We start from the raw sequence: 17999 nt of genomic DNA, 5'->3' as shown, positions 1-17999 counted from the left end.
ATCATATCATGGTGAGGCTGATGTATCAATCCGTATCCAACGAACCCCCACCCATGTTAAACCGCCTTCTTGGTGGCAGCTCAGTGAAACCTAAGTTCATCTACAGACAACATTTATTTGCAAACCCGAGGAGTATCGCCTGTTTGTAGATCAAAGACCCCTTGCTGTAATCATGCAATTGTTGGTTATGTTATATTTATGTATTTTGTTGAGATTTCGTTGTCTTTTGCTTGTTATAATTCACGATATCAGACTACGTTAGAATATATCCACTTAATATATTAGTATAGTTTTAGAGGGTATCTCGACATTATATAGTAGTACGCATGATCGTTGTTATAAATTTTGGTTGTAGACGAGATCGTTTCTTGACCATTTTAAAAGTCAACAGATTACATATATACTGATATGATGATTGATCATTTAAAAGATTGAAACTGAGGCTGAATCACAAGCTTTTATAGAATCATAGACGACACCTTGAATATGTTGTATGTATAGAGATGACTATAAATCTGATATGGTCTCACAATCTCTCTTTTTTTGACACATGTCCATCCGTGTTAAAAGCCCTAAAATTACATATGCTCACGGTTCGGCCTGTTTTTTTAGGAAATTTTTAGCTGAATTGGTGATTAAAGGTTTTGGAAAAACAAAATCGAACCAACCAACCTCGCCAAAAAGCTTTGGCTGTTGTGGCTTAATCTATTTTTAAACATGGAATCATTCAGTTAGATCTTTGAAAGTTTAGTATAATATATTTGTATTTTTTGTTATATAGATTAAAGGATATACATATTTTTTTAACTAATATCTTGGCTGGTTTGGTATATCCAGCCGGTTCTAAATCGTAAATTGAACCATATATACAGAATTCTCTAACTGTAAACCGGATTGTATTACTTCATATTTGGCCAAAACAATCAATCTAGTTCTAGTTGTTTAGCTTCTAACTGCTTTTAAACATTCTTTCCAGAAAACAAAAGGTTAGATTTGCGATGTGAGAACCCTTTTTATTAAAATTAAATACATGAATAAAGATATTAAATGGAATAGTGTCTTTTGTAGGTATAGAATACAAAAGGTACATAACTGAATACAGCAGTGTTAAAGTTATATATATTGGATATATAGTTATGTAAAAGGTGAAACAAATGCGCCCGTGGCCTAATGGATAAGGCGTCTGACTTCTAATCAGGCGATTGTGGGTTCGAGTCCCACCGGGCGTGATTTGTTTTAATGTTGTTTTTTTTATCAGTTTGTAGTTTAATTTTGCGTGATTTTCATATTTTTAGTGAATTATTTTTAGGCTCACATGAATTGGTTTTATGAATGAATTATGAGAAAGAATTAGAAGCTGCATTTATCTTTTACTGTGGCCCTTAAAATGCTTAAAAACTCAAATGTCAAGATTGATTCTTATAGTCACATAAATCATAATGGAAATTGTAACCATTGAGCTTTATTCAAATCCCGCTTCGACTTGTAAGGAATGCTCAACCTCAAACACTGTTAATGCTTATTAGGAGTGCGTTTCATGGGTTAGACATGTGAGAACCAAACAACCGACTCATGTAACCTGAAGAACCGTCCTATATGGTATTCTAGGTTCAGCCATCGATCCATATATATCAACGATAATGGTTCTCGGATAGGTTCGGTGCTGTCTAGACACAATGATTCTAATTAGAATATGATGAACCTACATATTTATAAAAATCTATTCTTTTAGGGAACTTTCCGATGTACATGTAGGCATTGTGTTTCAATTAGCTGTCCTGGAAAGCTTTGTTATAGTGTAATCACTTAGAAATTAATATATTTTATGAGTATACGAAATTAACAATCGGATAAGACACAAAGTATCATTTAGGGAGAATTTTAATATATCCTTAAAATATTATACACACCCCTATAACTTGCAAAATATCACGTAAATCCATACCATAATTTCATATACATGAATATATAATAGAAAATTCTCAAATATCATATACATCAACTAAAAATTCAAAATATTATATGTTTACATATAAAAATTGAATTGAAAACCAATAAATTCAACTTTTGGGTTTTTGAAAACCATTCAGGTTTTTTATTTTTTTTATTGTCACAATGAGACAATGAGTTTTGTTTTGTTACAAAACTATCATTTGGGCTTAAAACTTTTGGGCTGTCAAATGACTAAATTAAAGGATTTTATAAGTATTGCAAGAAAATGAGAATAAGTTTTTAAAACATAATTTAGGGTTGGCAAATTGTGTCTTATCGTGCTTAACAAGTTATAGACAACACGATTAATACAAATATCAAACATGAAAACGACTCGTTTAACACTTGGCTTTAGTGGTTTGAGTATGATAGTTATATGTTTCATGTATCAAGAAGGAGAAATGATAAACTCTAGCCTCTTAATTTTAATTTTTAGAAAATATAAAATTGCATAGTGTATCTTTTGTGCTGAACATGTCTTATCATGCCTAAACCGATGCCCAAATAGCCAGCATTCAATCCACTTATTAACTTGACTGCTAACACTTGCAAAAAATTAAAAGCAACAATAATATTAACAAAAATAATAACTATCTACATCTTCTATATATGTGAGTGTGAGGATACGTGTATGTATGCACTTATTACATATACACAAATGATAAAACAATTGATCAAGGAACAGCCTGAAATTGTTGTTTGGCTTCTAAGATCTAAAGCCTCGTTTTTAGCCCGATCAGTTTTGCTATTGAAAAGAGGGTTGTGACACAACTTGTTGCCCATTTACCTACCACTTTATTGTAACCATTTAAGTTTAATGAAAAACATTACTTTGTAAAAAAATCACAAGCTTTCTCAAAATCAAAGACTAGCAAGACGTTAAATATGTTTATGAAGAAGGATACACATAAATCTGATCTGGATAATAGGCGCTAAAAGATAAAGTTTAAAATTCAAATGTTGTTGACTAGTTAATTTAGTCAGTTTTTGTATTATAGTAAAGGAGCAAATCACTCCTATTAATTTGGTATCTTCTGTGTATATAACAATGTATTGTTGATGTGAATAAACAACCTTTTTGACTCTTTCACTGGACATACAATCTCTTTCTATTGACACATCTTTTCATATGTCGTTGAATGACCTATAAGGCTATAAGATAAAAAAAGGTTAAGACAAAATCTCACAAGGATAGAATTAGGATGTGAGAGCCAAGACTAAATTACAATTTCTTCATTTATGTACATACCTAATTGCAAATGGGACCATAACCTTTATTAATTACACCGGACGTATAGCAATTTACATCCTTTATATCAACTTGCGTCAGTATTTGTAATGGGTTTTCCATACTCATCTTCATATCTAAAATATTAAACCATCGTCTAAATAACCACTCAAACCCATTCCCTATCTCCAAACTCCATTTCCAACTACCATTCTATAAAAATATATTAGAAATCAATTCATATTGAAAATGATAATAAAACAAAATAGTTAATAGTTAGAATTATAAATGGAAAAAAGAGAAAAAATAATAAATAAAGAATATAAAGATATGAAAGAAGAATGAGTTGTGGGAGGTTTTTAGAAAATGATATATAAATTAAAGAAATTGTGTTATTTAGTTAAATTTTAAAAATAAAGATGAAGAATCCATCAGAAAAAAAATAAATATATAAAATATTGTTCCATTTCAATGTTAGTTAAATCCATGTTAGATGACCCTTAACTATTGTTCCATTTCAATAAAATCAAATAAATAAAACCCCATGATATATAGAAAACAAAATTTGTACTTCTAATTATATATATTATATTTGTAAAGATCTTTGTGCATAATAGGTTGTACATCCTGCATTCAAACATGTATACCACTCCACGTTATTCTATCACACCTTCTTCAACCCACGTGTCCCGTTGCTTTCTCACCATCACCTCAAAAATACCTTCTTCTGCTCACACCATGGATGGGCTCGAAAACCTCCTAATCTCATACTAATTGTCTGATAGTGATTTCCTCTTATCAATTTCGTTAGAACTTTTGCGTTGGTATACCTCTGATCCAGGTAATATCGAATTTGACTTATGTATCATGATTTAGGGTTTTGGGATTTTTTGTTAATAGGGGCAAATCATCTTTGTTTTAACCTAACGTTGTGTTTGTTATCACGATGGTTTCATCCCCTCGAGCGCTCACAATTTTAAGGTTGCTGAGCTAATTGTGGTTTCGGCTACGTGGCACCGCAAAACACACAGATTGTGAAGAAGGTGAACATGACGATCATCAGTTTTTCACTATCTCAAATTCAAAGGTAACCCTAACTTTAAGGTTGCTGAGCTAATTGTGATTAAATGAAGTTTGTGGTTTACAAAAAATTGTCTGTGGACATTACTATTGAAACCCCAAAATGTATACAACTATAAAGTTACATTTAGGTCTGTAACGGGTCTGAGCGTTTGGTCAAAGATCTAATAAAGATGGACACTTACACATATATTGAAACTGGCCCAACCAAATTCTCTAAAAATCCTGACTTGAACCGGGCAATCTAGCAGGCTTCCATGACCAGAAACAACTCGTGACAAACGGGCTTAACTTATTTTTTTGAACCTATTGTGTTGGAGAGGTGTGCATCGGTCGAAAAATAGTAAATTAGGCAGAATCAAAATGTAAAAAGGTTATTTGTTATATGCTTCACATGCATAGCAACAGTCATTGAGGTCTTCACCCACCGTAATACTACCATATATATATATATATATGAAACTGTTTTTTGTACTTATGATTTGTGTTTCTACCATCTCAAATGAGTCTTGAAGGCATTGAAGTATGCGAAGAACAAACTGCCTCACAGCCGGAGTTTTTGGGCGAGGTAATATATGTTTTTTAGTTTTAACCTTACACTTGGTTTTTGAAATTTGATCAACACCCTTACGCTGGGCCTTTACTATTTTCTCATTGTGGGTCATATTCTTTTACATATTACATTAAGCCTATAATAAATTTACAATTTGCTCAAACATAAGCCTATAATAAATTTACATTGTTTTTCCAGATCATGGAAACTATGGAAGATGTAGAAGAAGCTATTAGCCTAAAAGCTACCATATGAGGCAATAATAAGCCAAAATAGGCCACTTTTGAGGACATTTCATTTGGTCAAAACAACTCAACTCTAAAGTCAAATCTGACATTAAAATGTGAGACAAATGAACTCAAGGTCATGTAAAGTTGGCAGTTCAATCGATTGTAAAATTGGCAGGGATAAGCGAAAGTAAAGGTGCTGCAAATGTCACTAAGCAACTAACATAGGTAAGCATACATCTTTTGTAAAGTTTGACAATGGAAAGGAGTTTAGGTTTATTGTTTCAAGATCTACAGTTCGTTAGTTTTGTTAATCGTCATCAAAACACCGCCGCATCGCGGCGGGTCAAGTTACTAGTTCAATAATAAAATCAGATTGAATACACATGTTCAAGGTAGTCGGTCAACCAATAGGACCGAATTAACCAAAAGATATTTTTCAATAACCTATAAGTTTAGCTCGTAAAGTACCTAAACCAAATATCTACACATGAACTATTATTATCATTACTTTATCATAAGATATTTTCCTATCACAAGAGATTTAATTAAAATGAGGGCGACTCTTGTCTATTTATTGGATAAATAACTGCGTCTAACTTGTAAAATAAACGAATCTAAAACAGAAAAAAAAAAAAACGAAAAAAATAGGAAACTTGTTGTATAAACCTCTTTGCCTCAAAAACTTGTCAAATATTTTTAATAACTCTTGTACTTTAATCAAACAACTGTTTTTTATGTGTCTTGGGTTTTAGTTTCTTTTTCTTTTAATTGAAAGGGTATAACAGGTAAGAGCATATTAGTGATTTAATAAAGACTTAAATAAAAATTCTAACGATAATTAGTGTAAAGTACGAATTCCTTGGTTTAAAGACGTCTTGTGTAATTAATAAAGATTAAACATACATGTATAAAAGGATGACTTGTTAAAAATGCATAAGATACCAAATGAAGTATGAAACAATGTTTTTATATATTTATTACATAGCTAATTGAAAATGCAGTTTTGAACCTATATTTGATGTATGATAAGTTTGTACAAAAAGATACAAATGCGCTCCTGGCCTAATGGATAAGGCGTCTGACTTCTAATCAGGCGATTGTGGGTTCGAGTCCCACCGGGCGTGCTTTATTTTTTTTTAATTTACCCAATCAAATATGACGGAGGTTTAACACATATAAATATTGCGTCATATTTGATATGTGTATATATTTATCCATCCGTTTGTTTTCTTGTTAAGAGAATATGGATTCCATAAACCCAACTTAAAGATTTTCAGTTTCTTATACTTGCCGCTCTCCAAATCTGTGACGGTGTTACTGTGTTAGCACGAGTTCTTATGTAGTAATTTTTTAATTGTTTGATGCACTAAATTTTATACCAACACACTATTTTAATTTCTAGTGCATCTAAGTGTAAAAAAAATGTGTATTTATCAGCACGTATCAACATTAGTTCATGTGTAGTCGTGATGTGTGTGTGTGTTGGGGTAAATTCCACATCATCATCATTTTAATGTCAAACCAGTCGACTACACATCTTCAAGATGAGGGCGTCAAAGGGTGATGAACCTTTTGGCTCCAGTGCAGTAACAAAACAAAGGCTTCAAATGGTGAGGTCATTTACAAATCCAACCAATCAAAAGACCTTACTCACGTCATTATAAAAAATACGACATAGTTAATTTTTGTTCCAAAAACGTGTTGTTCAAGACACACAACCCAGCCCACGCCAAGCCATCCCAGGCCTATCATGTGAGAGGTAAATTAGCCTCACTCAGCGGCAAGGTGATTGACGCTTTGATCGGTTTCGAACCCACGACCTCTAGGTTATTGGTTAATTTTTGGTTAAACCATTACGGGTGTTTGAGAAAAAAGTTAGTGAACGCCCCTTCGCTGCGTGGCAGTGACGATACCTTTTACTAACTAACCCTACTACACATGGTCTCTTATAATGTAGTTCTTTTAGAACAACGACAGTCGACACACATTCTCTAATTCTAGACCATCTAAAATCCACAACGGTGTTTGAGCCCTTACCACTGTCGGCTATTATTTAGTTACACATATACTTTTTTACTTCAAGCCACTTCTTTTGACAAAAGAAAGAAATTAAAATGCATGTGCAATAATAAATTTGAAAAGGGCAGATTTGGCGGGACGACAAGAAGATTATCCAATTAGGAATCCTCGAGAAGTTGAAATAGACGATTCATGAAACCAATGGCCCCCAACATGCTTCTTGTACAACACCATGTATGGTGCCCAATTGCCTGATATCACATTACCCGTCACTTTTCCATCATCTACTATATATAAGTGCCTGGATTCATACGGTCCCCTCCGCACGACCATGTGAATGTGCATGCACGTAGCACCCTTACGTCGCTAGTCACCGTCCTTGAGAACCGGCCCCTTAACCACAATCATTGGATCTACTTGGGCAGTTATTGGTTAGCTAGTCACTATATGTCATGTTCATAACGAGTGGACCAACACCAATCACTGGTTTTTTGAGAACTCTACAAGTGAGACTTGATATAGCCGTTCAAGTCATGGTTTGGTCATTCAGTTTTGTGTATCGGTATGCAAATCTAATAGGACTTGACATGATACTATGTGGTTCATAGTTTCGGTACGTGTCATTTATAACTAAAAGAGTGTATGTATGTAAATTGGTATTCCCAGTTTCATTTTTGAGAATGTAACCGTATTTCATACTTAGCCCAATGCACATCGGGTAATTATCTATCGGGCATCGCCAATGGCGGACCCAAGGATTATTTTCTTGTGGGACGACATCGGGACTTAACACTAATTTCAATGGGGGCAACCGAGATTTTCACATACAAATAACATTAAAAAATTTAAGGTGGGCAGTGCCCCCCCCCCAAACCTTGAGCATAGGTTCGCCCCTGGTTATCGCGTATACTCGCTAGTTTGTTAAAGTTACCCGTTGTATTTTCAAATGCATTTATTACTATTTTAATTGTTATATAACTTTATTGTCTAATGAAATTAGAAATATAAGAACTAAAAATTTGTGAATTAGTGATTATTGTTGGGCCAACATTGACACTGAGAGACGAAAGCTAGGGGAGCGAATGGGATTAGATACCTCATTAGTCCTAGTCGTAAACGATGGATACTAGGCGCTGTGCGTATCGACCCGTGCAGTGCTGTAGCTAACGCGTTAAGTATCCCGCCTGGGCAGTACGTTCGCAAGAATGAAACTCAAAGGAATTGACGGGGGCCCGCACAAGCGGTGGAGCATGTGGTTTAATTCGATGCAAAGCGAAGAACCTTACCAGGGCTTGACATGCCGCGAATCCTATTGAAAAAGAAGGGTGCCTTCGGGAACGCGGACACAGGTGGTGCATGGCTGTCGTCAGCTCGTGCCGTAAGGTGTTGGGTTAAGTCCTGCAACGAGCGCAACCCTCGTGTTTAGTTGTCATCATTGAGTTTGGAACCCTGAACAGATTTACCCACGGACAACGAAAAATAAAAAGGAAAAGATTACAAGTGTGGTTTGAATAAACGAGTATGCATCTTTCTGATAATTGGCATGTGAATCTTGACCTGGTACCATACCCATCCAGCCATCCCATACGCACAAAAGTTTTAAAACTAATCTCAAAACCGGTCTCATACCCAGATACATGTTCCTAAAATTTCGTTTTTGGCTGTTAGCGCCCGGTTTTTTGGCACCCCTACAATCATTTTAAAATGTAACAAGTTTCATTAACCTCAATCATTGACAACAAAACATGTTACTGTTCTATGGAAAATTTAAGTTATTTGAATATCTATTGAAAATTTGAAATGGTGAGTGGCAGAGACGAGGTCATTGGTCAATTCCAGTGCACACCTATAGTTTTTTTACACTTTTTTAAATTCTAGTATCATGTGAATTGTATTTTGATTTTTTATTTCACAGAAAAAAAAAATAATAACAATACAAGTATTAATATCATATATTCTTAAATAACAATAGATACTATAAATGTCTGACTACATATATAGTTTTCCAACACTTGGCCATTTTCGTATGCGTATGAAATTTAGAGTAGCATCAAGGATAAGGTTCGGTTCCAAGATAAAGTGCAAAATCTTGTAGAAAACTACATTAAAATCCAATCCAGACAACATATATAACCAAAACAAAAATGCGATAATGTTCTAGATACTCATGCTTTCTATTGTTCCTGATAACAACATCCCAATACCTATGACACAAAATATTTATGAGCCGTCTAAAGTTGTTTAGTTACATAGATTAGTGTGTTCATACGTTATGTCTTGTATGAATACGTCACGAATTTACGACGCTGACACAAACCTAAAACGGAATTCATAGTTTTTGGTTTAGCATAAATGGTGTGGGTCAATTTCATGTCAAACCCACATGCAAGTTTAGCTATATAGTCATATAGATTGATATCGGATCAACCTGGCTGGTTCATGGTTGAATTTTACGTCAAACTTAAAACTCATAGGAATTTTATGCAAAAAGTTAACAGATAATTGGGTGTCCGGGTGTGTAGTTTAAGTGCAAAGATTGTTTTTATGCAACATTGTGTAAACCACTGAATGCACGCACTAGCTGTGTTCAGATTCGTGTGTGACCTATGACCCGTGAACAGGACTTGTTTTAACACCCCTACATAAAGCTTGTCACTGATGTGGTTTGAGTTAAAAGAGGTCATAATAAAAAGGTGCAAGGGTTTATTTGAAACCTAGCATAACCATTCATGGTGTGATGAGTGACATCATGCCAAATAAAAAAAAGGTGGTGCAATTTTGTGGTGGACAGTAGTAAATGCTAAACTGGTCCTAACTCAACCTGAATAATATGGCACTATGGCTCATATTCATGTGTCATACTGACTGATATTGATATCACATAAAAAAGGCTAGTTGAAAATCATGTGACTGAGTAAATATATACCGAACTGATTTTGAAATTGGCATATACTTGTGTACAACCTTCTAGCATATCCTAGAATTAAACAAATGTTGATCAAGAGATTCAAGACTCCATTCGCGGTTCAAGTCAAAATCTTTTTGACCCGAATTAAAAAAAATACCGATGAAGGGGCTCATAAATGCATCAACTCTCATTGCAGTGAGCCCCTTCAAGACAAAGTTTATAGACTACCATGGAGAAATATCAGGAATTACACCTTCCCACAATTATTCTTAGTGGGGACTACAAACATAACTTTATGCTTTAGCTTCAAACCACACAAAAAATAAATATTTTGTGTTGCATTCAAAATTTTTGTTTCCAAAGATAGATGTCTCTCCCAATTGAGGCCACCTTAGATTCTCATGTCAATTTGCATGCCGAAAGGAGGTTGCCATTACAGCATGTAGATCTATACAAAACTAACTATGAATGTGGGAAGATAAGGGTGTGTGTTATCCACTTTAAACTAACATAACATAAAAAGGTTCTGTTTTGGTATGTATGGGATGTTATATAATTGTTTGACCTGAATTTGGATACATTCAGAAGTTGTGTATGGAAATTCTTTTTTTTTTAAAGGCAGAATCTAGGATTGTATGGGATATGTTTAGGTGAGAATGGAGGGGTTTAAAACCAGGTGGCAATTCCTGTCATGACCTGAAACACAGTACAAGAATAGTCAGGTTTTAGGTCGTTACATCCAACACGCTTGATAAACAACACATCTCCAAGTTGGCATGTTTAACCTGTTTAATTAAACCCGTCAACCAGTTTAACTAAACAAGTCAGCCCATTAACCCGTTATCAGGGTTGCAACTTGATTAAAACGTGCCTAACAGTTTGACTCATTTAGATAAATGGGCTAAACGGATTGTGATCAGGTTGATGTCTTTTGCAGCGAATAGATATATGTGTGTGCACTAACCTGCCAACCCGACATGATTGACACCTTTCATTCTAAATCACTAACCTGAGTTGAGCTGCTTTACTTCATAATCTAGACACATCATTCTTATCTCTAGTACCCAAAATAGATTCTTGTTTTGACATATGATAGTCAACTGAATTAGTTTTAACTTCAGAAATTATTATAGGTATCACAGAAAGAACTGAGAGCCATGCCAACTTACAAATATGCATGACCGGAGTAAATTTTGAGGTAAAGGAAAAAATCAACGTACGAAAAGGTTGTTGATCTATTGCATACGCATAAAAAAGCTACTGTATATATTCGTTTGGATTTGGAAATGTGTGGCAAATACATAAGATATACTGTAAATATACCTCTTGGGGTGATAATGAACCATGTATTCTGGCTGATGTGTCTCTATATAAACCCCGTGACCCCTTTGCTCTCACATTAAAGGATCCTCTCCAGCAAACACCCTGTACAAGATTCAGCATGTTCATAGCCGAATCAAACCAAACATTCATGAAGCTTTTTACAACTCTCTTTTATTCAATAATCTTTTTATCCTCTCTTTTCTCAAATTATTTTTTCAAAAAAGAAAAGAGATCGCATAAAAACAGAGCTAAGCTTCCCCCAGGTTCAATGGGGTGGCCTTGCATTGGAGAAACCCTTCAAATGTACACACAAGACCCCAATGTGTTTTTTACCTCAAAACAGAAAAGGTTTGTATATGCAAATGTTTATGCAGTAAATATAAAACCGATGAAATAATTATTATTATTATTATTGTTTTGTTTGTTATGATCAGATATGGAGATGTATTTAAAACTCAAATACTTGGATACCCTTGTGTTATGTTAGCAAGCCCTGAGGCTGCTCGGTTTGTACTGGTGGCTCAACCTCATTTGTTTAAACCTACTTACCCAAAATGTAAACAGAATCTGATCGGGCCGTCGGCCCTGTTTTTTCACACGGGAGATTATCATGTCCGCATGAGGAAACTAGTTCAAAGCTCGTTTTCTCCAGAAGTAACACGAAAACTAATTCCTGATATTGAAAAAATAGCCTTGTTTAGCTTGGAATCATGGGCCAATGGTCAAGTCATTAACACCTTCCATGAGATGAAGAAGGTATGTGTCAAATACTATTTTACATTTTTACCATTTTCATTGAATAATATTAATATTTAAAGTAAATTATTTCACTTTTCATCATTACACTAAGGAAATTACAGAAATCATCTTTTATCTTCATATGCTGTCACAGTTTATGTCCTTACCACTAACTAACACTAACTTTTTCTGTTAAATCCAGTCATGTGCACTGAACATGAGAGTATTTTAGTCTTTTACTCGTTAAATAATATTAATATTTATGATTTTATTATGTTATCTTGTTCTGATTCTCTTAGCTACACTTTATATTAACTGCTTTATCTGGTTTACTACACCTCCCACCCTCCCCACACCCTACCAAATGACTTGGATTTTACTAGGTACGTTTATTTGTTTAATATTATTTATGAATTTTGTACAGTTTGCTTTTGAGGTAGGCGTTTTATCTATCTTCGGCCAATTAAACAAGACATATACAGATAAGCTGAAGGAGAATTATAGCATTTTAGAAAAAGGTTACAACTGTTTCCCAATAAAGCTACCGGGAACCGCGTATCATAAATCTTTATGGGTAATATAATAAGTATAAATTCTACAACTTTTCATGTATTAACTATGATAGTCTAATCTTGTAACTAAACATATGATTATGTGAAGGCAAGGAGAAGGCTTAGTCAGATTCTTGGTAAGATTGTGAAAGAAAGGAAGGAGAAAAAACTGTTAACAAACAATCTCTTGGGTAATTTGTTAAACTTCAAAGATGAAAAAGGAAACGCGCTAAGTGATGAACAAATAGCAGATAATATCATTGGAGTACTTTTTGCAGCTCAAGATACAACAGCTAGTGTCCTAACATGGATACTGAAATACCTTAATGATGATCCTAAACTTCTAGATGTTGTTAAGGTAAAAACCTAAAACTACTATGCAATAATTTACCTTTTTTATAGAGGCCCGCGTGCATGACAGTTTTACTGCTAATGGCAGGGAGAGCAGAAGGCACTTTGTGAATCTGCATATGGAGAGAATCAATCTTTGACCTGGTCAATGACAAGAAAAATGCCATTAACATATAGAGTATGCATTATAAATTTATAATGTTAAGGTCAATCATAAGTTACATGTTAAAACTAATCGTATGTACATTGATTTCAGGTAATATTAGAGAGTCTGAGGAAGGCAAGTATTATATCTTTTACTTTTAGAGAAGCGGCGGTTGATATTGAGTACGAGGGTGAGTCAAACTGTCAAAGTTGATTTTTATTAAGATTAAACTCATTTATTAAATGATTTAAAGTGATTAATGATGTTTTTTTAGGATACCTAATCCCAAAAGGATGGAAAGTGATGCCATTGTTCAGGAACATTCACCATAATCCAGAGTTCTTTGCAGAACCAGAAAACTTTGATCCCTTCAGATTTGAGGTATGAATTGCAATGTCTGCCAAAGTTAAAGTCTAAATCTATTATTTAGAATATTATTTTATATTATTAGTATTAATATTATTATCTTGCAGAAACCTCCAAAACCCAACACATACATGCCATTTGGCAATGGAATACATGCTTGTCCAGGGAATGAACTTGCAAAGCTTGAGATGCTTGTTCTACTCCACCATATGCTTACAAAGTATAGGTATGATGTCAACATGTAAACAATCAAATAATTAGGAATTAAAATAGTTTCTTGATATTATTTTTGTTGGTGATTTGGAACAACAGGTGGGAATTGGTGGGTCCAGCAGACTTAGTACAGTATAGCCCATTCCCAGTTCCGGAGCATGGACTCAGAGCTAGGTTTAAAAAAGAATTTTGACTGTTAACAAATACCAGAGTGTACTGCATACCCTATGTATTTTTTTCCAGGGTCTAGCTTACAGCTACCTAATCATTGATGTGTATCCCAGTTGTATTATATTCACGATGTCAAAGGTTGCACTGTAATTTATTATGAATGTGCCCCTGCGGGCCATATGTATGCAACGATAAATAAAGCTCCAATTATAATGATAATTATTTGCTACATATCTTAACCAAAGTCTCTACCTCTGTCCTTCTATCTTGCTTCATATCTTAGCCCATATTATATGAAAATTGGTCAATTTAGGTTGCATTATATGATAATGGTTGAATAGGCCAAAAGCTGCACGTGACATAACTATTCACAGCATACAAAACTGAATGTGCATTTTTGTAATCGTTTGTAAAATCGTATATAATAATTTATAAAGTTTAGAAAATTGATAAACAAAGTGTCCAAGTGTACATCTAGCACCAATGCTATGACCAAAATCACCACTATTCCTATGTATAAATGTATTTAGAAAAAATAATGTGATTGATGAACCTTGTCTCCACTCATAACTACAATCTTTCTCCTCATTAAAGAAAAAAAGTGGAAGGTTCCACGGTGACTACCATTTTGTAAATAAAACAAATTCTCTCCAAGTGAGCTATGAAAAGAGAAAAAATTTAATATTTGCAAGATTACATTTACAGGCGTGCTAAAGAAACATGTCAGCGTGTTCAAAGGTCCTTGGCATTTGCATATGATGTTATAACTTCAACTTAAAGTACTTACAATGAGAATGTATAGGAGATACAAATAGGTAAATTGATGTTCAAATTTCAAAACATAGATGCTTTTAGTTTGGTATATGAAGCAGTTTACAAGCTGTTAAGTTTACCCGTCAAATTATGACAAGTAGTCAGATTAAGATGACTGTGATTAACAAGTACATGATATTGACCATAGTCTAACAGACAATGACTAGCTATACGATAGTAATTTAAAGTTACGCATTTCTTAAGCAAGAAAAGCACGATTCATACACCTACAAGATTACCTTTTCGTGTGGAAGAAGGCGTCAAAAAATCAAATCAAATATGATTTTCTTCCATCAAATCAAAGATTACATTAATCAACATCATTAGTCACTTCATAAGGACCCCTAGATTTCAATAATGCATCTAATCACGTGAATTAACTACATATTAAAAGCGAATCTGTCTAATCAAGATATATAAATAGTATTCCGTAGTTAACCTCCACACCCCAAAAGGACCACAAACAGAACATTCATGATTCTTCATGCGCATCTAAACAAAACCAGAAATTTCTGATGATTTAGAGTTATCAAATAGTACAAGTGTTGTCTAAATAGATTACCGGTAAGTGGTAAGTGTGAACTTATTTATTAGCCTCCATATCAAAATAAACAAAAAAAAAAAATATGCAAACAGAACATTCTTTTGCTGTGTCAATAGTGCTACGAGTGAAAATAAAAATATATGAGCTATCAATCAAGGCACAAGGCCAATATAAACACTTTATCATTGCAAGAGAAAACTGACTCAAAAACTCGTTACTACAATAACTCTCTATAGATCATTCACACATCCAAAGCCTCTACCCAAACCCTAAATTTATAGATCTAACCCTAACTTAGTTACCTAGCCATTACAATACTAATCCTATTACAGTTAGGATTGCTAAGCACGAGAAGACGTGTGTCAAGAATCAACGCGCCTTCATTCCTTTTGCATTCGATACATTTGAGTCTCTTGCCCCCGATGCTGCTACGTTTTGGAAAAAAGTTCAGCGGGTCATGCGCAGTAACTGCCGAAGAACGATAACTTTGTTTTCAGTAGGATTGGCTTTGCCATTCAAAAATGGGTGGCGGCGCAGCTTGTTGCCCGCTTACCTGCCTCTTTATTGTAATTGGATCCTTTTATTATAATATGATTATATTTAAGTTTCCTAAAAAAATAAAAAAAAATTAGGAAACTAAACGAACTTGACCGACTTGTGAACACAAACTCATTCCACTTCTGACTTTTGCTTGTAAATTTGGTTAATATTTTGTTACGTGTAAATAATTCAAAGGAAAATTAATGCAGAAGAACCTAGATTTAGCAGGTATATGTTCATCAAAATTTACTTACTAGGCTACTACTAACTATGAAGTTAGAATTTAGTTAATCTGGTAACCTAAATATTCAGTATAACTCATACGGTAGGTAAGTCAATTCTTCATATGTTAAATGTAAATGTAGACTAGTGGAGCATGAAATCAGAGTTAACCTAATTGACTATTGGTTCAACGTGGTAACATATCGAATTGTGCGTAATTTAGTGTTTAGGTCAAATTTCATCATCATCATCATCATCATCGTACTCAGTATATCCCACCAATAGCAATGCTATGGTAGGGTCTGAGGAGGGTAAGATGTAGACAGCCTTACCTCTATCCCCTAGGGATAGAGAGGCTGCTTCCGGTGAGACCCCCGGCTCGATAGTAGTTTTGCATCAAGCCTTGGACATAAGGCACATAGCACTCAATCATCGGGACACCGGCTGATCGGTGCATGTGCCCTTGTCTTTCGGCTATCAACGCCACCACATGATGCCTGATTAACCTTCCGCCACTTTTAACGTTATTTACACGAGATTAGTAAAATAACGTCAAAATTAGTGCAATTTTACTTTTGCCCACCCGAGGGTTCACACATATATACATTATATGCGCGCACCGCAAGCAGGGCGTTGTTTAGGTCAAATTTCCAGAAGCTAAAACTAATTAATTAACCTATCCAGAATTAACAATACAATCGGAATGAATGACAGGGAAAATAGAACTGATTTTACCTGACGAGTAGCTAGCTTTCTAGGTTCGATTTAGCATATACGTTGATAGGTACGATCATCGTAATAACTTCATATATCAAACTCAGTGAAATGACGGAATCTGTTGGCGCCAAACCAAACTATCTGACCAGCAGTGCAATTCAACGGCAATATATTGATTTACTTGTATAATTACACACTTGCACATACGTTAACTATACTCATAATAAACGAGGCCCGAGTTTCAGCCCAACAGGACTGAATTCCGAAAGCCCAGAGAAGGTTTACAAGAAAAAGATAGGAAAAGACAAAGTTACAAGTTTACAATATTAACAAATGACAAGAATCAAGATGATCTAGTCTTTAGCCAAAATGCGACTTCCTCCTTGATTAGATTAGCTCCATCACGGTTATGTCTCGTGTTGAAAATTGCATCGTTTTGGTATTTCCAAAGAATCCAAATTGTTGCCATAAAAATCGCGTGAATGGCCTTTTTTTTTCTCCTTCCATTGACTTGATTCCCAAACTCCAACATCATTCTCACTGAGTTAATACCCACCGGAGCCAAGATGCTGAGCCAAGCACAAACTTGGCACCAAATGAATTTAGCCATGAAGACCCAATGCTTCTTTTGTAGGAATTAGATGAAGTTCGACCTTTCAAGCAAAGTAGTTAACCTTAGGTGGTACCTAATTATTTCAATGAATGATCCAATATGGGCGCATCCCGCCCTTTGCAACTTCTAAGTCAAATCGCACCAATTTGGTGTTAAATCCCATCCCCCTATCCTCTGAGCTCCGGCACTAAATATAGACTACATGGGTCGTGCAACGTGCAGCCCCCAAAACATTGCAGTAGGTAGAGACACATCAACCATATGACATGAGTTCACACAAAGGTGGTGGTGGCGCAACCTCTATTGTAATTGGATCCTTCTGTTAAAAAAAAAAGAGTTCGGTGGGTCATGCATAGTAACTTATCGAAGCCAAATAACTATAACTTTATTTTCAGTATGATTGGTTTGGCCATTCAAAGAGGGTGGTGGCGCATCTTGTTGCCCGCTTACCACCTTTCTATTGTAATTGGATCCTTTTGTTAAAATAAAAAAAAGATAATAAGAACTAAATGAAACCTCTATGCTCTAGAAGCTCATTTTGAGAGCTATCTGCATATTGCTTGTTTATTTATTGGTAAACCAATGTTAGAATCATCACTCATATATTGGATGAGTTAAGTCGGGCATGATGACAAGCTATAACGGCTTCGATTTATGACAGGTCACCTAAAAAATAAACAAT

General features: G+C 34.7%; 1 protein-coding gene, 2 long non-coding RNA genes and 2 other non-coding genes across 5 annotated transcripts; 4 read left to right on the top strand and 1 right to left on the bottom strand.

The window, feature by feature from the left end:
- Positions 1-1156: 1156 nt before the first annotated feature.
- Positions 1157-1229, top strand: TRNAR-UCU (transfer RNA arginine (anticodon UCU)). The gene has a single exon. It is a non-coding gene; the product is annotated as a tRNA-Arg (tRNA).
- Positions 1230-4687: 3458 nt separating this feature from the next.
- LOC143609921 (uncharacterized) lies at positions 4688-5336 on the top strand. Its single transcript, XR_013149496.1, has 3 exons — positions 4688-4716; positions 4816-4868; positions 5052-5336. It is a non-coding gene; the product is annotated as an uncharacterized LOC143609921 (long non-coding RNA).
- Positions 5337-6134: 798 nt separating this feature from the next.
- On the top strand, positions 6135-6207 carry TRNAR-UCU (transfer RNA arginine (anticodon UCU)). Its single transcript has one exon. It is a non-coding gene; the product is annotated as a tRNA-Arg (tRNA).
- Positions 6208-11427: 5220 nt separating this feature from the next.
- LOC143609922 (abscisic acid 8'-hydroxylase 4-like) lies at positions 11428-14075 on the top strand. Its single transcript, XM_077084539.1, has 9 exons — positions 11428-11681; positions 11768-12089; positions 12496-12645; positions 12732-12980; positions 13062-13151; positions 13230-13308; positions 13393-13499; positions 13592-13710; positions 13797-14075. The coding sequence occupies exons 1-9, from the start codon at positions 11452-11454 to the stop codon at positions 13888-13890; spliced, it is 1440 nt and encodes a 479-aa protein (XP_076940654.1). The 5' UTR covers positions 11428-11451; the 3' UTR covers positions 13891-14075.
- LOC143609923 (uncharacterized) lies at positions 11665-16789 on the bottom strand. The gene is made up of 3 exons (XR_013149497.1): positions 16723-16789; positions 13014-13114; positions 11665-12006 (listed from the first exon to the last, which is right to left on the bottom strand). It is a non-coding gene; the product is annotated as an uncharacterized LOC143609923 (long non-coding RNA).
- Positions 16790-17999: the final 1210 nt, after the last annotated feature.

The sequence above is a fragment of the Bidens hawaiensis genome, unplaced genomic scaffold (genome assembly GCF_021521415.1).
Source record: "Bidens hawaiensis isolate Kalapana, Puna unplaced genomic scaffold, B.hawaiensis_p1.1 tig00020769_1, whole genome shotgun sequence".
NCBI lineage: Eukaryota > Viridiplantae > Streptophyta > Magnoliopsida > Asterales > Asteraceae > Bidens > Bidens hawaiensis.
The sequence above is the reverse complement of the archived record's forward strand: the minus strand, read 5'-3'. Positions and strand labels throughout refer to the sequence as shown.